The sequence below is a fragment of the Anguilla rostrata genome, chromosome 15, assembly GCF_018555375.3.
Source record: "Anguilla rostrata isolate EN2019 chromosome 15, ASM1855537v3, whole genome shotgun sequence".
Classification (NCBI taxonomy): Eukaryota; Metazoa; Chordata; class Actinopteri; order Anguilliformes; family Anguillidae; genus Anguilla; species Anguilla rostrata.
In genome coordinates this window covers 8,856,356-8,879,945 of record NC_057947.1, presented here as the reverse complement: position 1 = coordinate 8,879,945, position 23,590 = coordinate 8,856,356, and the positions used below count along the sequence as shown (strand labels likewise).

The window sequence follows — 23,590 nt, the reverse complement described above, 5'->3', positions numbered from 1 at the left end:
TGAAATGTGTTACTGCCACAATAAGAGCATGTTCAGTTATGCAATTAAAATAGCTTTATGTAGATGCAAGCTGAAAAAGACAATGTGAGAGGAGAGAGAACACATGGAGCCAAGATCTTCATTACCGTTAGACAACAGGCCAACGCATTTTGTGTGAATAATTCCTCTGATCCAAAGTGATTAAATGTCTTTATAATGCCTTATAAGATTAGTGTTTTTCTTTTTGTATGCAGAAGTATTTCCACACTGTTTATTTTGTGCTGGCTTCCCATAATCCAATGCAATTACTGAACAATGTGCACCAAAAATAGGCTCTGTTCTTCAGGTTTCGGATGATTACAATTAACCTACATCTGGAGTGCTTGTGGCTAAGAATTATAATGTACTATATATTCCAGAAATAAACTGTCAGGAGCCCTAATGCTTTTCTCAAAATAAACGTAGTAGAAAGTGAGAGAACATCTGTGTATTTGGCAACCAAACAGGAAGTAACTGTTAGCCATAAGATGGTAGTGATCATATTCATCACCCCCAGATACTAAATGATTAATCCTTTAGAAGAAAGAAGACCAGGCAGGTCCAGATTTTCATTCTTAAAACAGGACTAGTGTTGCAATGCATAATTTGTATCCTTCACCTCTTCCCAGCTGAGAATTAGCTCAGATCTGAGTCAGCAATCACTTTTAAAAGTGTGCTGCCATAGAAGTTTAATATCCATCAACATGCAGCACTAGTCTTTGCTTTCTTAGCATTTCTATTGCCCACTGAGCAGTATTGAGAGAAGTACAATGCCATAAATAGTAATATGCTTTTTAATTAATTGAAGTCTGTTCAACTAAATGATTATTAAATAATATACTGGAACTTAATTGAGGGTAGTGGGAAGCACAAACCCATTCCACACTGTGTGTGTGTGTTTTTAAGAAGCCTGTTTGCAAACCTAATGGAGCCATCAGACATACTACCAAGTACAAATGTACACAGAAGCATTAATGTACAAACCATATCAATGGGCATACACAAACACTACAGAGTAACAATTATGCAATTGTTAAAAATATTTTTGATAGCAGGACAATGCTTTACCAGAATAAGAGTATATTTGAGTGTCACAGAATTGAAACCTTTCACAAACGGTTTAGTTCTTAGTTGACTTGAAAAAGGTTCCTTGGAAAAGTCCAAGCATTTGGTCTACTGTTCATGGAAAGTTCAAAAGAACAGAAAAGTAACTGGTGGCTTTTGATCTGGGAAATAATGATGCTCGAGCTACTATTATTGTTGTTGTTGTATTCTTTTTATTATTATCATTTGTAAAGAGGAGGAACCATAAAAGGAACACACCTCTAACCCCATCTCAGTTTAAGCGGTAATTATATTGAGCTGTTTTTTCCCAGTCAGATGCATTAAGTGTGATAATGTTTTAAGAGCACCTGCTTGTGTAGGTGTGTCATCAACAATTTCTTTAGCACCATGTGTTGGCAATGTCCCCTTGATATGAAAAAGGTAGAAAGGGGCCCCATGACGACGCAGCTCTGGCTATGTTTACACTGCAGCGAAATACGGCTGTCACTCCTCATCGGAGTGCGTAATCCTGTTATGAGTCACAACTGCATTCTACAGCCAAAGTCACTACCCAAAAAACTCTGACTACCGGATTTTAGTGCGGATGAGGTTAGTCTGAGTAGCATGTACCAGAACTTCACCGGACAACTAATAATGTGACACAAGGCACTGCACGCTACCAAAATGCTGCGGTCTACACAACACAGTATGTCAGTGAAAATTAGCTCATAATTATGAAAAACAAACATCATGGTTTGTCACGAGAGGTCGGATAAACTTTTATTTGAATTATCAAATGAAATAAGAACACTTCTTAAACATGCCATGACAGTCCCCATATTGCGCTGTAGTAAACATTGTTATGGTAACAGATGATATTTACAGTACATATTGTGAGATCTGACTAGGAGAGCGACTCCTGCTACCGTACATATACAGTGAGCTCATTCACTTTGCTCTGATATGTAATGTGTACAATACACAGTGATATTCACTCTTGAAAATGAATACGACTGTCACTCCAAAACAATTTAATTGGAAATTGGAAAATTAAATAAATATATTTATTTATATATATATATATATATATATATATATATACAGTATACTGAATGCACTGCACCCATATGTTAACATCACACTTTCCTCCAGAAGAATCGGAGTTGTACAGTCTGCACTATGTTCTTTACATGTCACACATGACCAAAGGGAGCCGCACAGTCTCAGAACTCACACAATGAACCAAGGAACTGAAGCCCTGGTGCTTGAAGCCCATCCTCCATCTCCCAAGTGACTCCAGTTCCCAGTCATCAGAGTGTTAAATGGGACATCTCTGGGTGAGCACGGGTGATCATGCCACCTTTCAGCTAGAGAACATAATCTTTATTGTATTCAGTGGAGCCTTGAGCTAGAGTACACCGACACCAGTTAGAACCCTACAAGGAAGGGCAGATCTGAATGCAAAGCTTCAAATCAGGGGCTTTGTGAGCCTCGGCCTACATCTCATTCACAGTGCATTTTTATTGTGGATTCGGGCTGACCAGATTTTGAGTGGAACTTGGATTATTTATTAATGCTCACACATCAGTAGACCCCTATTTCCAGCTTAATGTCCTGCAGAGTACCTCATCAATCCCCGCTAATTGGTTTTCAAGTCTAGCCACTCCCCTGAGACTGCACTTGCAGTCATAGAGGCTCTTCACTCAGTGTGCGATAAGTCACTTGTCTCCATCTTTATCCTTTTCGACTTTGTCTGTTTTGTTCGACACCGTCAGTTGCCAGATCCTCCTCTCATCTCTTGCAGAGATGGCTACTTGAACCTCCTCCCTCACATGGTTTGCCTCATATTTTTCTGACTAAACTTACCCAGCGGAAATATGTCTCCTTCCCCCACCCCCTCTTGACGGGTGTCCCACAGGACTCGGTGCTTGGTCCTCTCCTCTTCTCCCTTTACAATAAATTACTCAGCCCTACTACCTCTGCTCACAGCATGTCATATAATCGCCATATTGATGGCACAGCCCTTTTTCTCATTTTCTCCCTCAGGTACATATTTGTACCAGTGTGTCTCACTGAAAATGCAGCCTTTACATTATGTGCACTAGGGATGTCAAACAATAGGCCTATTTCACAAGATGGCGACCAAAACCGGATGTAGGGATACTTTGTTTCCGGTTACCGTTGCTACGGACGCAAGTCCATTTCTGACAGCGAAAAATTGAGCCTAAACAGCGACGTGTGTTCTCACAGTCCCTGATAGCTCTGCCAAAGTTCACTGTCCGATGTTATCCGCATTGTCGAAGCATTGCCAGTGAACGTTAAGCGGTCTAAACTGGACAAGGGCTATAAATTCTTTTTTGAGAAGTTTATATTCGGTTATGAAGGTAAGTATAACGTTAGCTCTGGTTCACAAGAAAGCTAAATAGCTAGCTTGCTAACCACATCAAGTTAGCCGATTAAAGAGATGTTGCACTTCGACATAACATAAATTCTTTTCTTGAGGCGGCTCCATTGTGTTTTCGTAGCGTGAAGCAACATCTGCTGTCCGTTAACAGCGTCTCTGTTCCTCTCGGTTGTCCCGAAAATGAATGAATAGGGAGCCTGACAACTGTGAGGAAAAGCGATTCTGTTAATGTTGACGGTCAGCAGGGGAGGCAAATGCTATGTAAGTACAATGTGTTAGGCTCCACAAAATTACTTATGTTATTATACCGAAGTGAAATATCTCTGAACTAAGTTTTGTACTACCGTTACTATTTTGTGACATGCTGTTTGTGCTGTACTTGTTCTAATAAAGATTTATATTGCTTGTCAGATCGCCTGTGTAATGGTGTTCAGTTCACTACCGAGCTGTTTTCTTTCATCGCTGATAAAAACTACCCACACATTTTTAAATCAGCTGATATATCTTAAGTAGGCTTGTCGCAATGTCCGTCAATACATTTTGTAATTACAATTAACAACTAAAATAAACGTGCATCTGCAGTTTCAACATTGAATATCCAAATATGTGCTTGCTAACAAGCTAGCTGTCTAAAATGTAATTTGCTAATCATAACATATAGCTCGCTAACTGATTTTATGACATTCCAAGTTCCAGCGCACACCAAACTACGGAGGAAGAGGTCTGCATGCTATTTCGCCGAGGCTCTCAACCAGGCGAACGTTTCCCTGCTCCTGTTTACAACCTGAGGCACTTCTCCAAAGCGCGCAAAGAGTACAGATGAGCTGCTTAAACTCTGAATAACTCGCGATGTCGGTGTTTGAGGTGCTTGGCTAAGTTAGCTAGCTAGATGCGTTTCCTCTTTCAGTTTAAAATGAGCAATGACAGTGTTTCCAAACGTGTTTTTGACAATGTTGTCTTGATTATATAACCAAGGGCAAAGTATTCACACACATGAATTATTATTTTTCGTTTCTCAAAGAGAAACAAAAAATAATAGAGAGCCTATGTTTGGTGGAACTGTCATGGCAGGCGCACTGCCGCTAGCCATCTTTCCCGAATATATAAATTCAATTCTGAATATATAAGTACAATTCCTGAATATATAAATTCAATTCCCGAATATATAAATTCAATTCCCGAATATATAAATACAATTCCCGAATATATAAATTCAATTCCCGAATATATAAATTCAATTCCCGAATATATAAATACAATTCCCGAATATATAAATACAATTTCTGAATATATAAGTACAATTCTGAACATATAAATACAATTCCTGAATATATAAATTCAATTCCCAAATATATAAATTCAATTCTGAATATATAAGTACAATTCCCGAATATATAAATTCAATTCCCGAATATATAAATTCGATCCCCGAATATATAAATTCGATTCCCGAATATATAAATTCAATTCTGAATATATAAGTACAATTCCCGAATATATAAATTCAATTCTGAATATATAAATTCAATTCTGAATATATAAGTACAATTCCTCAATATATAAATTCAATTCCGAATATATAAATTCAATTCTGAATATATAAATACAATTTCTGAATATATAAATTCAATTCTGAATATATAAATACAATTCCCGAATATATAAATTAAATTCCCGAATATATAAATTCAATTCCCGAATATATAATTCAATTCTGAATATATAAATTCAATTCCCGAATATATAAATTACAATTCTGTAAACAATAACTCAGTTTATAATCAGGCATATCACAAGACAGCCGTTTTTATTTTTTGAATAATTTATTTTTTTTTCTTCATGGGCTACTGAGTGAGAAAAACAAGTTTAACATTAGCATCAGTAAAATTTGACAGTACAATCAAGGATAAGAAAACAAAAATGTTAAATAATTAAAATTTGAATGAGGCAATAATTCGGACTTCATTAAGGGGTCCTTATTTTCTTGGTATTAGGACCTTTCCAGTAGGGGCACCAAATTTCACAGGGAATGGCCCAAAGAGCTAGAGAAATAGAAAATAATCTCTTAACCAGCGAGAGTTTCATAGAAACCCTTGCTGCAGCATGCGACAGAAGACCGTGTTATGGCTCAATGGCAAGCTCCAGCGCACACCAAACTACGGAGGAAGAGGTCTGCACGCTATTTCGCCGAGGCTCTCAACCAGGCGAACGTTTCCCTGCTCCTGTTTACAACCTGAAGCAATTCTCCAAACCGCGCAAAGAGTACAGGTGAGCTGCTTAAACTATTTGAATAACTTGCGATGTTGGTGTTTGAGGTGCTTGGCAGGGAAGGAAGAATGCAGGTTGGAGAGTTCAGTGGTGCAAAAACGATAGGCACTGGTCTACAGAGATGTGGAGAAAACTGATATAGTCAGATGAGTATTCACCATATTCTCCACAAATGGGCGAGGGCATGTGTGGCGTACACCAAGAGAATACACCAAGAGAATGGTACATGCCTGAATGTTTGACCCCTACAGTGAGTTCGGTGGTCCTGTGGGGGACATTTTCCTGGCGTGGTTTGGGTCAGCTTTTCCCCTTAGAGGGATGAGTCACTGCAAATCAATACAAAGTTATTCTGAGATATCACCTTTATCCTATGATGAAACATTTCACTCCTGATGGGAGTGATGAGCATGAAAATGATGTGAATCATATGCTATGGCCTTCACAGTCACCAGATCTGAACCCAGTGGAACATCTAAGGGAGATTTGGGACCGACGTGATAGCGCTCTCCGCCACCATCATCAAAACACCAAATGAGGGACGGTGTTTCCCACAGGTCTGGAATATACTTGTGGTGGGTAGCCAGCGGAAAGGGCCGGCATTACCTGCCGGCACAAAAATGGTCTACTACATGTGACAGACAACAAATACGTGTGACCTTCAACACAATATTTAGATCTATGGAATATTTCTATTTATTTCACATTAATTGTGCCGTCTCCCACAATCCATACATTTTTTTGCTGTGGAAGACAATGAAATACTTCTCAATCAAAAGGAACACTGATAAATGCACTCATATGCACTCTGGATGTAAGATTTTAAAGACATCCACAATCTAGGCGTAACAGTTTTTATAGTGGCAATATGGTGTGGCACGGTGTGTTCTATTACAAACATTATTTAACTCAGTCAGTGGGTTTACATGATGTTTGAAAAAGTCGATTTATTGTATTAGTCCGGCTAAAACTGGACTTCTAAAAATCATGTGAACACTGTAGTCCGACTGAAATCGTACAAAGTCTGACTAACATACCCAGACATCCGTCTTTCCTGGCGTGGTCAGGAAAAGGCAACACTCAGCAGGGCCCACTGCAATTTTCCTCATAGCCTCCCCATCAGCAGGGCTTCTCCCAATTGTCCTCATAGCCTCCCCATCAGCAGAGTTTCTCCCAATTGTCCTTATAGTCTCCCCATCAGCAGAGCTTCTCCCAATTGTCCTCATAGCCTCCCCATTCACAGTCCCGCTTGCTGCCTGGCTGTTGGTGTTCTGGGTGCCCCTGCATTCCTAAAAGTGGTCCTGTTGAGAACTGGGTTAATAAACAGGCCAGTTTAGGTGACCAAATCTCCTTTCCAACGGTCTTAGGAAGTTTCCTTTTAATTCGCTGAGGGCGACTATTTATGGGGGCGACATAGCTCAGGACGTAAGAGCGGTTGTCTGGCAGTCGAAGGGTTGCCGGTTCGATCCCCCGCCCTGGGCGTGTCGAAGTGTCCCTGAGCAAGACACCTAACCCCTAATTGCTCCCAATGAGTTGATTGGTACCTTGCATGGCAGCCTTTCACCATTGCCATGTGAGTGTGTGAATGGGTGAATGAGAGGCATCAATTGTAAAGCGCTTTGGATAAAAGCGCTATATAAATGCAGTCCATTTACCATTTATTTAGCTATCCCTTCGTTTTTAGAGATCAAATCTTATTTGAAACTTCAATGGCATTGAGAGAAATTAGTCTTAGATTGTCCCTCTTCTGCATAACACAAGGAATAATAACAACACAAAATACAAAATATATATATATATATATCACTGGAGAGTAGAAATGCCCAGTTACAAACCTTTTGCTCAGTTTCCCCCTTCTTTGCTACTCTGTGCATCTCTTCTCTTTTTGGTCAATGAGCACCTTGTCAATGTCTCAGGTTTCCAGAAATAACAATGCCTCTTTCTTATAAAGCACCCAGTGACCTTTTTTTTTTTTTGAAAAAGAAAAAATGCTCTGCATCTTATTTTTCCACCTCTTGCAGGGTTTTGGATTTCAGTTATCAGGCCAAGCTGCACACATAAATCTGTAAACCTGTACAATCCTGGAGGCAGGAGGAGCATTCTAAATCCTAGAACTGGTGAGATCTAATTAACCCCACAGTGACAATCCATTCTGAAAAACAAGCCACACTTTTTATATAGCAGCAAATGATCTTAACCATGCACGCATTTCCATAGAAACTTCCAGCCCTCAACTTGGCCTCACATTTTCAGGTATATCTAGTGACACCCCCCACCCCCCCCCCCCCCCTTATGCTGATCATGTCCCTTTGATTCATATTTAATACTCATGTTTTTTTCTTTGGAATGGAAGGCCTTTGGGTATACCTTTTCAACAGGAAAACAAAACGTGTTTGTGAGGATCATGTGACACAGAACAGCCTGGCTAAAACCATTCTGCTGACTGTGCGCACGCACAAACAGAGCAGAGCATTGTGTGAGACGCACCACCCTGAAGCAGCAGATAGAAATGATTGTTTCAGGGCTACAGGTGCCAAAAAGAGCCAAAATTCATGGCAGCCATTTTCCTTGACTTCACCAACTACCTTTTAATGACTTTATTTCCATAGCAACATGTTTCCAGAATGTTTAGTATAGTAAAAAAATTTAGTATAGTAAAAAAAATACTATAGTAAATAGTACATTTCTGGATCTGGAGATTTTCAACTTGACCAGGAAAGGATAGAAGTGCAAAAACATAAACCAATTACAGCTGTGTTCATTTGCACTTTAATGCATTTACTGGATATAAATGCGTAAAATGTTGAAATAACAAGGCAACTTAGAAACTGGATATAAATCTGTCATGCGCACAGTACTACAGCCCAGTACTATAACAGATATTGATCAGTGCTAAATAAGCCTCAGCTTTGCTCTGAAAGCTAACCAGAGTTCTGACATCCGGACCCTGGGGGAATGCAGCGAGGTATGGCTGCCTGGTGTGCGGAGAAGGCAATGGATGCACAGGGAGGGCAGTCCCACATTCAGTACAGCTCTGGACTGGACTGGGCTCTGGGACAGGGATCATACTTCCCCACCCCATTACACCTCCCCCCCCCCCCGACCCACCCAGGTGGGGCTTCCCACACTTCAGCAGCTTTCCCAATTGCCAGCAGAGTCCCCGATATGGAAGTTCACCCAGAGATTCCCCCATTTCAGTGTGTCAACAACAAAAGACCTCTGTACCTGGGCCCTGACAGAAAAGCCAGATTCACTCGGACACTCAGTACTGGGGCACACAGGCAGTCATAGGGTCCTCTGGATTACGCACATCACACATTCTACCCCTGAAACAGGTGCAGCAGCCAGATAGCAGTTTCTGATATTATGATTATAGATATTATGAATATCTATAATCATAACTTTAGAACAAAAGCTGCAAATTATCACTAAACACCGCACAATCACAAGAAACTACATCAGGCAGGTTAGTTTAAAACATTTTAATTAAAAATACTTAAGGGTTATTTTTGGCTTTACTGTACATAAACAGTCTTACATTGCTATACAGTGTAGCACTCCGTTTTGTTGAGAAAGTGCAAAGAAATATGCAACAGCTGTGGACTCTAGCCAGCAAAATATACTCCTGGTGAGTGTCACCATAATCTCAATATATTTAAATACTTCTCTAAGTAAATCTGTTTACAATTGAGGTGAAACTAAGTTATAATACAGAACAGTTATCCTTTTGTCTGAAAGTGTTAACACAAAAATCCCGACGGTTTCATGGTACCACACTCCAAAAGCCTACTGGCACAGGTGCGTTTTATATTGGACTTCAGTCAGTATGATCTACATCCAAAGTACGTGCAAATTAATTAATTTTCTTAATGAAGAATACAAGCATTCAGTTAAGATTTAGTGAAGGACAGCAACGCCCGGAATGTTCGATGATCGTCACAGTGCTATATTGACTCCATAATAATCTATAAATTGTCAAGCTACATTTAGAATCCGTGATGAAGCAGCAAAAAACATGGGCCCAGCCCATCTTTTAAATGTCACGTTATTTCAGTCACTAGTTAATGCAGGTTTTGGTTAACTTCGGTGAAAACATCCAGCACCCTTAGAATTATCATCCTCTTTTCCGTAATGCAGCACGCTACAAAAACCGTTTACAGCAGCAGAAACTGTCGTCAAACCAAGAGCAACGAAAATATACATCACTGCAAAGTAAACATTTCATTTTGGGGGCAACAGTGATGTAGGCTACCCGAGCGGAATTAGCTACCGTGCCCTTGGCTTTTTGTTATCGCTTCTTCTTTTGTTTAAGAGATTTTCTTCGTTTAACTATCATTTCGTACAGTTTATCCATACCCTCGTGAAGGCCCTCGCCAATAATGGCACAAGCTGGCTGGACGTGATACGTGGTGGCCGGGCTGAGCTCCTGAAGCGCCAGCTGTTTTTCAATGTCAGCGACTGGAAGAGATTTGGGAAGATCTTGTTTGTTTGCAATGACCAAAAGGGGAGTCCCTTGGTTTTCTGCGAATTTGGTGACTTTGTGCAGTTCGGTTTTGGCTTCTTCTAGTCTGTCCACATCCACAGAGTCCACCACGTAGATTATACCATCCGTGCACCGGCTGTAGGATTTCCACAAAGGCCTCAATTTCTCCTGTCCTCCGACGTCCCAGAAATGACAGCTGATGCCCTTTGCGGTACCGTTGCTCAGTTTAATTTTTTCTGTGTTAAACCCGATTGTGGGCACCGTGTTGACAAACTCGTTGAATTTCAGTCGGTAAAGAACAGTCGTTTTCCCTGCCGAGTCCAACCCCAACATTACAATATGAAGGGACTGAAAAGCTGATATGTTGGAAAAACTGTTTCCCATTTTGTAGACTGTAGACAGGTTAATTAAAACAATGGCATGTGCACAGCAAAAAAAAAAAAAAAAAACGCTGCTGCTCAACAACGTTTGATTTCGTCGGATGCCACCCAGTATTTTTTTTTTCGAGAATAGTCACTGCAATCCGTTGACTGACTTTGTATAGGCTATAACCCAAATAATGACCAAACCTGCACGGTCTGCAACCGCAATTCACTGGACCGGTCTCATAGTGCAGTTTCACTGAACGAACACCCTGTTCCGCCTCTGCAGCAGGCATACAGGGATCACTGAGAATGCAGCAGCGCAATTTTCATTTGTAGCATTGCCTAGCCTGCTCGCTGACGAAAAAGCGAGTCAACTAGAGGAACATTTAGCTATGCCGAAAACCCGTATGGTCTCCGAATCACTATACTGCAGCTGCAGCAGTGCACTGCCTCTTTTATCGCCTGTGGATTCAACAGAAGGCGAAGCGGTCTCCCGGTCGAGTCAAACGCACTAGCATTCAAAATTCAGCCGCAGCTGCAAAAATGGCAGGTAAAGACTATCCAGGGTCGGTCCTCTGGGAATCCAAGTTCCCGAGTCTTGCGATAAATGCAAAAATAAAAAAAAACGCTGTATCTTCTCAGGCCTCCTATTTTCACAATCACTTGCAAATGGCAGTGCTTGCAGATGTCAAGGAACCACCATCCATGATCCAGCTCATTCTGTTGCCGTCGGGTGCGTGCGCTGCTGAGGCTCCCGAGTCTGGCTGACAGCACCACGCGCAACTCCGAACGGAAGCCCCGCCCACTCGAACCAGGCAAAACATCCTTGCAATGCGCTGTGAAGCAGAGACTGCGTCTGGTGCACAAATCATATTTTTAACCCAAACTGTAAAAATCGAATCGTCCTACGATACATGCAACATTGTGCATGTAAAACTAATGTGTATATATCCGTATAGTAGCCTGTTTCTAATATAATATAAAATATAAATCTGTGATCCTCGTTGTCTTATTTTCCCGACTGAGAACGGGGAACTGACAGAAATATGGAAAGACAGGTGATCTGTAGAGAAAATCCTCGTTTTCTGGAAACTTCAGGATTTAGAGGTCAATGTTAGTAGCGTGTTTTTGTTTTTCTGTTTTGTAAGATTCGGGTATAATAATGCATTTTTTGTTAGTATATTTTTGTCCGTAGTTGACACTAGGCTATTGATAAATAGCTGCAACTGTTTTTTTATCAGGTCGCTTTCGAAAAACCGACTATACTGATAGCTGTAGGTCTATACCTCTTCACGAAATACGATATAGCCTACGATCGTGTTGTATTGTGTAAAATGCATCGGATGTGTCTTAACCTACAATACCAAGAGTAGTTTGCGGACTTTCACCGATAAAACGTAAACTCCACTATTGTGTAGGCTACTGCTTCGCGTTAAGTTAGTGGTCACTTCAGGTTCTGCTATGTGAAAGGCGGGTTGTGGCAACATACATATTTATATTTCATTGACATTTTTGTGTTGAAAAGTCGGTGAAACGCCGTTTATGCGCTCAGGTGAAAACCCGGGCACATTTGGTCGTGAAAGTTTTCTTACCAACTGGATGCAGCCGATATATTCTGATATAGTTGTGTTTTACAACGTTTACGATAAATTAACAAAATACTCAATTGCACATTTGTGTTTTGGTAAATCACAAAAGTAGATGTCAACTACCGAGGACGGTTTATTGCTCATTTAACAGCCTTTCTGTAAATTTCAGTACCACCTACTGGTAGCGAATAGAACTGCACGCACGCACCAAGGCATGGTTGCAGGAGCCAATTCGATCAACAGGGCAGAAACGTGCAAACAGCTGGAGCTACACGCATTACATAGCCAAGGGCGGTGATTTTTAAATTGGTTCGCCGAAATGTGCTTCACACATTTACAGTGGTTTATGGTTTCATTTGATGCATTTACCTCTGGTAGAGGTTCTAACAGGGGACATCAAAGTGTAATTTTCCTCATAAGGACAGCTTCCATTACTCTGCATTGTACTTGATATCACGCCTCCTTGCATTTCAGGGTGATTCGCTGTCTTTAGATGAATGCTTTGCTCTGTGATTTGGAGATAACATTCATGTTCGGGGAAAAATAAAGCCCTTCAAATATTTTAAACTCTCTTGTCATATTATAACAGTTTGCAATGTGAAACCATGTAATACCCTAATAGGGAGGTCGTCAGACCCGTTTCAGTAATTTTTCAGAAAATGTATTTTAACAGTTTGTTTTTCATAATGTCATACATGGTACCATTAAATCAAATAACAACATATTAATAGCTAACTTGTCAGAAAATATCTGTTTTCCTTAATACTATTTTAAAAAATTGGCCACTTCCCGCTTCCTGTGTAATCACTCTAGTTGCAGAAGGAGGTGGCTCGTTCTGGCTGCAATGAAATCATTACTTCCATGCACAAACATAAAACAAAATTGGCATCTAGGCTCACTTTAACTGGTCATTTAACAAGAAAATATATAAAATATATAGAGTAGATAAAGCTATTATATCATTTCAAAAGTGCACAAAAGACACTGACACAATTGTTTGGTCAAGGTATAACTTAGATCGTGCTCTGCTGCCTCGCTGGATATGCTGTCTCGATGTGGGGTGTTCTGAAAACCTTGGACCCTCCACGCTACAGATATAGTGCCACTTATATCAAATAAGTGTCATAGAAAATGCTGCTGGGGTTGAAATATGCAATATTTCGGCAAATTAAAGTGTATTCCTATCTACTGTATTGGACAGCTGGGCTTGTAACAGGAAATAAAATGCAAATGGCGTTCACATTAAGTAATAACAACAATCAGCAAATTGAATAAATAGATAATTACAATTTTTTATGTATGACATACAAAAATAAAGCTTGTTGGCTTAATTCATAGTGCAGATATGTCCACCAAACAACAACAAAAATGCGCAACTACATGCATTTAACTGCTTGTGAAAATGTGGGCAGTTGTGGGAGAATTCATTTAGAGATGCATTCACAACTGTGCCAAATAATGCCAAATGTTCTAAAATCTAAAATCAAATACTTTTGAAGAGAGAAGAGCACAGTATATTATATTATATCATTTCATGTGTTTTTAATGTCTCGGGAATTTTCACGCCAAGGGGAACAGCATATCCGTTGTCTTTTTTGTCTTTCATTTCAGTGATTATGGCAGGCCAATGAGATCTGATATTTAATTGAATCATAACAAAAGCGCCAGCAGTTTCTATGACTTTTAGAAATGTTTGGAAGAACCTCTATATTCTACCAAAACAAACAATTAAAATACTGGTTAACAAAGGTCAAAGGAGGTCTAGGTACGAATCAATTATTCTCTCATTTAACTGTTATCCACTTTTTAATTTAAGCTAGATCCTCTGGTGATACACTATATAACTAAAAGTACGCACGTTTTGGTGAGCTGAGCCCACCCCTGCCCATAGCCACCGCCGGCCGTGTATATAACTATAACAGTACCTGGACACTCCTTGGTTTGGGCTCAGCCTCTTAGTTCCAGTGAAGGCAAATCTTAATGCTTCGGCATACAGTCACATTCTAGACAATTCTGTACTTCTCCAATAGTTTGGGGAAGGCCCTTTCCTGTTTCAGCATGACAATTCCCCCGAACACAGAGTGAGGTCCATATAGAAATGGTTTAGTCAAGAACGATGTAGAAGAACTTGACTGGCCTGCCCAGAGCCTTGACCTCAACCTCATCCAAAACCTTAGGGATCAACTGGAAAGCCAACCACAAGCCAGGCCTAATTGTCCGATCAATGCCCGACCTCACTGATGTTCTTCTGGCTGAATGGATGCAAATCCCTGCAGCAACGCTCCAACATCTTGTTCTAGTTTGTTTGTGAGTCCTGGCGCCCACAGTCGAGGTGTGAACTGTCATATATGGTTTTCAGTGCTCACATTTTCCACCTGGTGGTGGCTGTGTGAACAACAAGATTCCACAGCTGGCCCTTACTGTGGGGACAGATGTGTGGGAATTCAACATCATGCTCATTTGGGCCCACCAACAGCCCACCCATCTTCAAGCAGCTAAACGAGTAAGTCCTGCAAGGTGTTCCTCCCACAACATAAGCACTGTACCTGGACGACATACCGGTGCACGCCCCCAACTCCTACGCAGCGCTAGCTAACCTGCAGCTAGTGATCAAGATATGTCCAACCCCCCATTTTAACCCCGCCAAATGCTAGCTGTTCCAGTGAAACAAGCTTCCTGGGCCACATCGTGGGGAGAGGGGGGATTGCCACTGGCATACAGACCTTTTTTTTTTTTTTTAAACTCCTGAAAGTGAACTATTCCATGAAGACAAGCATTTCAAACAGTTGCACCTTGTGTTATGGTTTGCCTTTGTGAAATAAAGTTTTCAAAACCAATGTTATGGTACGGTATTTTTGCATTTTTCTATATTTGAGCTTTGTCGGCACTTAGTGGACAGGAAAGAAATTGTCATTTTATCATTTCCGGGTACTTTCCATTCAAGGGGTTCTCAATCTCAGTACAGGGGGCATCCCAGTTCTTCTGGCTTCAGCAGCTGCTGAATTTTAATAAGCTGTTAATCATTCTTGATTAGAGTGTGCAATAGCGGCTGAGGGATGATTTAGGCACGTTAAAAGCTGTGCTCATCGTGACGAATAACCATCCCATCTTGTTTTCATATCACAGGGCCTTTAATCAGCTAATGGTTTGATTTTCTGTAATAAGCGATATGGAGAGAGTCATGTTTGTTTGCTAGCTCTAAAGGTACACTGAAGAAACAACATGCCTTTTGGGATAGCAAACAACTGTAATCAGTATGCTGTGTTTGTACACTTATAATTGTGAGCTAGCAGGCAAATATAATTTATTCTGATGCGGCTCTGCTTATTTTAGTAGCTAGAAAGCTAACATAAAATACTGAAAGGGGGCGTTTGTAAATAAGTGTATAATTATTTTCAATGGTCAGTCTGTAATCTTTATATTACAGATGCTGTTATCCAGGGAGACATACAATACAAACAGGAATAATAAGGGATTAAAGTTGTAATAATTCCCAAGAGGGGGGAATATCATCCTAAGTGTGAAGTCCTTACTTCATTGACTGTTGAACATTAAAATAAGTTATACTAACAAGAGAGAAAACTACCTAGTACTATATTAAATTAGCCTGGCACACTAGCACCACGGTTTTATATTTGATGTGAATGTTCATGGATAGCCAGTGGTGTGCAGTAAGGGGGAATTGGGGGGGGGGGGGGGGGGTTGGGTGATGTATCATCTTCGTCAGTTAATGGTGTTCTAGTTTAAGGGTTCCAGGGATCTCCAAGGACACATGCAATATCAAATATCATCACTTAAAAAATATTCAGTTTTCATGTATATATCTGAATACATTTAAATTTCCACATTCCTTTGATTTCCATTACAAAAAATTGAGAAGTGTCCATGTTATGCTGTCATGACAAATGATACGAACGCATACTTTTTAACAACAGCACAACAACATGCACATATTGACCACTAGAGGGCAGATAAATACTAGAAAGAGTGAAAAGTCCCGCTTTCGTTGTGGACGACAGATGCTGTGGACAAGCAGTATCACATATATGTCAGGAAACAGTATTGGGAATATGGGTATCAGGAGAGAGACTGTGTCAAACTGAAATGTTTTCTCAATATATGGTATTTTGAGATGTTTTAGAATTGTTTCACAAATACCTTTTCAGTTCTGTACACCTGTAGTTATTATTAGGGGTCCAAGCACTGCAGGTTTTTGTTCAGATTTCTAGAGGTCCATGCACGAACTGTTGGAACCCTATTGTTTTGGTTTGAATGTTAATGTGAATTTTTATTATTATTTTTCTGCCCTAAAAGTTTTTTCACAGCAAAACCTATAACCATAGAGCAAGCAAATTTGGCAGTTTGGTTCCCATTCTCACCCGCTACTCAGAAAACAAAACTTATCAAGATTGACCAGATTGTAGCGCTATAGGAATTAACTGACATTTACCTATTTTGCCTATAACTTGCCTATAACTTATGAGGCAGAGAATGCCATTCTCTGCCTCATAAGAAACAAAGGAAGAAATACCCATAAACACCGTTCGAAAGAAACACTCTTCAGGAAGACACTCTTCTACTGTCCACTGAAGACTTTACAAGCAGAACTACAGAGGCTACACTGCAAGATGCAAACCACTTGTTAGTCGCGAAAACAAGACGGCCAGGTTACAGTTTGCCAGTACCTAAAAGAGCCTGCAGAGTTCTGGAAAAAGGTCTTGTGGACAGATGAGACCAAGATTCACTTGTATTAGAGTGATGAAAAGAGCAAAGTGTGCAGGCCAAAAGGAACTGCCCATGATCCAAAGCTCACCCCCCCATCCCCCGTGAAACATGGTGGTGGGGGGTGTTGTGATTTGGGCATGTATGGCTGCTAGAGGAACTGGTGCACTTGTCTTCATTGATCATATAACTACTGATAGCCGCAGAATAAATTCTAAAGCGCTCTGCTTTCAGGCCTCCCTCTCTACAGCTGCCACATCAACACTACCCTGTCACAGATACGCAAATACGTCATTACCACCCCTGCATTTACCAACACTCCACTCTGCTAGTCTCTGCAATAACAGTGCCATGTTACCATTAGCTTACTAGCAAGCATACAGTGGCCTGTTACTGCCCTGCTATTGGTGAAGTCGTTACCCTGCCAGCATTTTGCAGACCAGCGCAGACAGTCCGCTAGCAGATAGCCCGCTAGCTGATAGCCGAGGTAATTTAAGATATGGCGATAGACTGTGAATGGTCCTGCTGCTAACTGACCGTTGCAGTTGTGATTTGCCAACTGCTGGCACACCAGCAGTAACCCCTGACAGCAGCCTGATATGTGGTCGCTTGCCGGATTGTATCCCAATATACTTTTTACTGTCAGTATTTACTGCCGACCGACAAGGCCTAAATTGGGACTGTAAAACACCTGGCCACTGTAATTGATAAGCCCCGTTTAACAAGCTACCATTTTACAAGCTGATACGGGAAGGGCAGACTGTGGTTTGTGGTAAATCGGATAGCAAAACATTTCTCAAGGGCGAAGCAGATAAAGGCTGTGTTGGACTCTGACACAGAACAGGTCTTTTTTAGTAGCATACAAAAGGGTAGTTTCACATGTGAAGGACAATTGGACAAATGGGGGATGGGGAGTACACATACTAACTAACATTCTCAACATCCTGCCCATGGTCAGATAAATGACAATTATTAGTTATTACAACATGCCCTGAGGTTATCACTGGAAATTCACAATGGGGAGGTTTCCTTTTCTCCCCCTATGTTACCTGTGCAGAGCGTTCCAGCAGAGGCTCTAGCAGACGGACCTGCATATCTTCCTCAGGTTAGACATGTGCAGGGCCACACAGGTGTGTGTAAGTGGAGATCTGAGATGTTCTGGGAGAAGGAGAGAGAGAAGAGGGAAAAGGAGAGGGAGAGGAGAGAGAAGGAGAGGGAGAAAGAGAGGGAGAGGAGGGAGGAGAGGGAAAATATGGAGAAGGAGAGAATGAGGAGGGAGAGGGAGAAGGGAGGGGATGGCAAGGAGAGGGAAAAGAGAGAGAAAGAGAGGGAGAGGAGGGAAAAGTGGGAGAAAGAGAGGGAGAGGAGGGAGAAGGAGAGGATGAGGAGGGAGAAGGGAAGGAGAGGAGGGGAGAGAGAAGGGAGGGAGAATAGAGGGAGAGGAGGGGAGGGAGAGGAGTCATCCAGCTTCACTGACAAGCATCACAATCCGATGCCTGGCTTGAGTAGGGCAGACTTTTGGCAGGTCTTTAAATTGGCAAGACTTTCACGGTTAAAACCATTCTGTGCCCAGTGCATTGTGGGCAGCAGTGGTGGCAGGAGAGGGGGCAGGTGTACATAAAAGGGACTAATGAACGATTTTGCCTCGTCAGCACTTGCCGGTCTGTGCTCGCATTAATTCACCACAATGAGCATTTCCATCACTGTTATCACTGTTCTGGGGGTCATGCAGGGGCCAGACTTTGCCCATTCCTTGACACAGCCTGGAGCTCCAGATCCATCACCCAGCTCCTCTAAACTGCACTGTACTGAACTATGCCATTTTGTCTTCTATTATTCCTGTTAGCTTTCACCTCAGCTGTAACCTGCTTAACCCATTTCATTTGCTGTGACAGATCCCTTGTAGCATTTCTGCCACATTCCATTCTACTGCTACTTTACACCAGGCTGGCCAGTGGAGGATGGGCTCCCCCTCTATAGCCAGGTTCCTCTCGAGATTAGCTCTGCTTGCTGTTTATGTTGTATTTCTTGCCTTGCTACTCTGTAAAGCGTTGTTGTGACAGTTCTCTGTAAAAAGTGCGATACACATAAAATTGAGTTGAATTCAACTTTCTGTACACAAAAAATCTGAAAGAGAAGAGTGGAGGAAAAAAAACATACCAAGTAGTAACAGATAGTTCTCTCACTGGATACTTTCGGAATTAATGCCCTCCAAAAATATGGTATTGGTAGAGCTGAAATTTGTTGCAAGAAACAAACCTTACATCAGCAGCAAGAAACCGAATTTGCCAGAAAACACAGAGACTAGCCAGAAGAGTTCTGGAACAAAGTTGTATGGACAGATGACTAGGGCTGGCTGATATCTCTAGAAATGATATTGGCACTTGAAAATATTGCTATAGGTGATTACATACATTTACTAAAGCAATGAAAAGCCAAAAGCGTGGAGAAAGGAAGGAACAACCCATGATCCAAAGATTCACTTCCATTACCATTTCATATGTGAAATATTGAGGAGGAAGTGCCAAGATTCGGCCATGTATGGCTGACTCCAGAACAGGCTCGCTCATCTTCATTGATGATGTTATGGAGGATGGCAGAAGAGGGATGAATTCAGAAGAGTACAGACAGATTTTTTATGACTGAGTACAAAGAAATTAATCCTGCAGCAAGTCAATGACCCCGAAGCACACTGCCTATGCAAACAAGACATTCATCCCTGGGAAAAGTGGATAGTTCTGGACTTGCCAAGTTAGTCACCAGATTTAAATCCAACTGAGCATGCGTTTCACTTGCTGAAGAGGAGTCCGCAGAACAACAGAAAGTGGCTGCAGTGAAAGTCAATGAAAGCTATTTATGAAAAAATATGCCAAATGTTTGGGTTAGAATAGACCAAGCTAACAATTTCAAAGAGATCCTTTTATAACAAACTGAGAAATCACAGTCAGAGCCAGTTATAATGTTTTTCGCTAAATGTTCATTCATAAGACAAACAACAAATTATCAAAATCACACCTATTAAAATGCCCAGTAATTCATGGATTCCCATTCAACAAGCAAACAATTCAACCCAATTCAACATCCCAACCACATTTTCAGAGATTGTCCAAATGTTCTCCCACAAAGCTGCTCATTAATTGAAGTCCATAAATTCCCCTGGAGAAAAATGTCCTTCTTCCATTGTCCAAAAGTAACAACAACAACAAAAACCCAAACACATTCATTTGCTCACCCACCTGTTATCCTTGGAGGGTTTTGCTGGAATATACTTTGTTGCTTTAGAAAAAAAAGTCCAAACACCCAAAAAGTGTTAGGTTACTGCAAAGTTTTTCCTGTCCCCTCTGTGGACCCAGTTCACCCTGTATTTTCTGGCAGTGGTCACTCGCTTACCTATGGAGCTTCTCACCTGCATCATTATCTGCCATTTTAGATTTCTCTCAGGCACCATTTCATACTGCCTTCATCTATTTCCTGTTTAGCATCCATTTTGTTTCATTTTGTCACTTCCTTCCAGTCACCCTCTTGTGAAGGTCTACAACACTGTCTACTTTTTTAAGGACCAAATGCCATTTTTATACTATTAGATGGCATACATGAAAAGCAGAAAGAACAACAATAGCTCTGTATACAGAAGCAATGGTTACCTTGCTAGGATTATATTATATAAAACCACTGCATAAACTGTATTATGCAAACCATTACATCCTTTGACACCTATATTATTTATTTTGTGGCAACATCACCATTTCAGACTCATTAAGTATTTCTAATGGTATTAAACTTTGAAACCATCTCACCTGCTGAAAGCTCTTTCACAAAAGGAACAGAGTGAGTAATTAATGCAAATGCAGTGATTCATCTCTCTTGTCTTGACTTGAGTAAAATGCAGAAAAAAAACCTTTTCTTTATGCCTCTATTCTGACACCTCGGTTTCTTGGTGTCACTAAAGAGGCACTTCTGCAGCCTCTGCACCACTGATCAAGGCGATAATGCAGGGATAAGATTGTCTCTGAGTTTGTAATGAAATGGAACCAGAGACACAGCCAGTACCACCTCTGAGAAGCATGTCTTGTAGATTATGGCTGCATTCCCTATCTCAACATCCTTAGTTCTGTTTCAAAAGAGAGAGCAAGCAGCAGAGTGCAGATCACTGTGGATGATTCACCCTGGAAACCTTCTTTTGAAATGGCCATAGAGTGTGTCTTAGAGGCAGAGAGGAAGACAGATAGATACAGACTGACAAATGCAGAGACATATGCAAATGCAGTACGCTCAGGGCAAGGGAAGCAATCACTGGGGTGGTGAGCCATCAGGAAATCTCTTCCAGCTAACCAAGAGGACTGGGACGATATTCTGTTTAGAGACTTATCAAATAAGGATTTCCACCAAACTACAGAATGAGATAAAACATTCCAAACTGACAAAAAAATTATTTTTGTAATTTTTATAGTTTGAATTACGCCACTGCTGTGTGTCTCAACAATTGATTTAAATTTATACAGCAAAGCGGAAGTGCTAAATGAGAAACCTTGATAAATCGCAAAACATTTTTTTGCATGCAATGACTGCTTGAAGTCTGTGACCCATGGACATCACCAGGTGCTGAAAATCTTATCTGGTGGTGCTCTGTCAGGCCTGTACTGCAGCCATCTTCATCTCCTGCTTGTTTCGGTGCCTAGTTGCCTAAAGTTATGTAAATGAAACATAGTCATGCTTACTAAAACAACCATGATTGTGTGGTTGAGCTTTCTTTTCGGAATTTTGAAACATATGAAACTTATTAGACATATTCTTTATAAACCTATTAATTTCAAATGTACTGCAACAATTCTTTCAGAATTGTGTCCTGTTCTCTCTCTCTCTCTCCATCTTTGTCTCTGTCTCTGTCTCCCCCCCCCCCTCCCAGCTAGCCTCGTCAGCCTACACTCTAAACCAGCTTAGTCTGGACGGGTGTTAAAATGAGGAAAAGTTTCTGTGATTTTTTAATAGTAGTAACATCAACAGCCACCACCTTTCTTTCAATCTGTGTTTGTCTTTGTCTCCTAACAGTGATTTGTACGAGACCCACTGTTTCTCAGCGTCATCCCACTGCTACAGGTACTCTCGTCTCGCCTGAAAACAAGGAGAGGTTGATAAGGAGATTACATCACATCAGACAATTCAGCTGTAGCATTTCTTTTTTTCCCTTTTCTTTAAAATTACAGCTGCCATTAAAGGCCAGACACTACCTTCTTAGAGACAGTGGTGGCATTTGCTATTTTCGACAGTCCTAAAAGGAAACAGTTTTGACTGCATCACATTCTCTACCCCATCCAAACAGGTTCTCTTTATCATTCTGAGTTTCACAAATTGGTGGCAATGCCCTTTGGCCACACATTCGTCTTCTTCAATTCAGAACTGACACGCCAATTCCCCTCATATGAATATTTCCTGTGAGACATTTTCTTCAATATTTTGTTCTTCTCTTTCCCATAATATAACTGTCTAGACTGTCCAATATCCCCAGAAATTGTCTGTAGGAAACTTGGAAGGAAGATAAAGCTGGGTGAGGGTGCGCATGCCCTGACCAGAGAGGAACCAGAGAAGCATTGGGACAGAGGCCCCTGTATTCTGAACTGATACTCAGTAGCGCTCATGCTCTCTCCCTGTAGGTACACCCGGGCTCTGTGCTGCATTTACAAAGCACACTGTGGCCTTCCTACGGGTCAGGGCCAGAGTTGGACTCATTTTTATGCCCAGAAGTTTCATGCCTCAGACAAGCCTACTGTGTGTGTGTGTGTGTGTGCGTGTGTGTGTGCATGAGTGCTTGTGTGTGTGCTTGTGTGTGTGTGCATGTTATTTTTAAAAGTAATAATCAGAAGGTATCATAAAAAATAATGTGAACAGTTAAGCTATCACATATAACAATCAAATGACATTTACATTGTGGCCAAAACATGGTCTCTGCAAGTATCTGTCTCCCTCTGCTTTGTTAAAGAAAGAATAATACTTGGCTACTAAGAAACTATTAAGTTTCTATATAGTTTCTGTTCAGCTACTAAGAAACACTCCTGGATGTCTATCATCACACACCAACTTTGCAGTATGTGTGGGTGTAGCTTTACAAATAACTGTGTTCTTGGCTATAAATAGCTGTACGAAATTAGTATTTTACCTTATTGAACCTTTGTTTTGTAGTTGTTCAATGATCATGACATGCACTTTTGTACGTTTCTTTGGATAAAAGTGTCTGCTAAATAAATGTAATGTAATGTAGCCCACACTAAAACATCAATAAATGCCTGAGCAGTGCACTGTTATTTGCAGCTTTGTTTATTGCACTATCATGTAATACTATCATAAATTTATTTTTCAGTGGATATGAGCATGAAGGCCCCCAGTTGCTCCTGTGTTAAAGTGCTTCTGAGTTCACTTTTTTTTTTTTTTTTTTACAAACTTGAGTGTTGAGAAGTCAAAGTCCCTAACACACTTCCTAAGGCTGTTCTCTGCCCCCTCAACCAGACGTTGAGCTGGGAGAATATCCGTTCCCCTTGTCTGTAGGTACTTTGAAAGAGATGCATGCTCAAAAGGAAGACTTGAGCAGTGAGCACTGTGTCACACTTCAGAAGGGCTTCTATCTTTTTTGTCCTGACCCTCACTGTTAGCTTCATGCTCCCATCGTCTTCGGTTGTGGCTAAAGTCAGAAGCAGGTGAACAAACC

The 23,590-nt window shown here is 40.9% G+C and overlaps 1 protein-coding gene and 1 long non-coding RNA gene across 3 annotated transcripts in view; both read right to left on the bottom strand.

The window, feature by feature from the left end:
• The window catches only part of LOC135240863 (uncharacterized), a 41,729-nt gene extending 21,374 nt beyond the window's left edge, over nt 1-20,355 (bottom strand). The window contains exons 1-3 of one of the 2 annotated variants that reach the window (XR_010325814.1): nt 20,127-20,339; nt 17,940-18,048; nt 6,073-7,042 (exon numbers count right to left, since the gene is read on the bottom strand). This is a non-coding gene — a long non-coding RNA (uncharacterized LOC135240863). Of the gene's footprint in view, nt 1-6,072; nt 7,043-17,939; nt 18,049-20,126 lie in introns of those variants that run through there. The other variant, XR_010325813.1, reaches the window with a different exon arrangement.
• LOC135240862 (ADP-ribosylation factor-like protein 4C) lies at nt 9,199-11,413 on the bottom strand. The gene has a single exon (XM_064310868.1). The coding sequence runs from the start codon at nt 10,596-10,598 to the stop codon at nt 10,020-10,022; it is 579 nt and encodes a 192-aa protein (XP_064166938.1). The 5' UTR covers nt 10,599-11,413; the 3' UTR covers nt 9,199-10,019.
• Nucleotides 20,356-23,590: the final 3,235 nt, after the last annotated feature.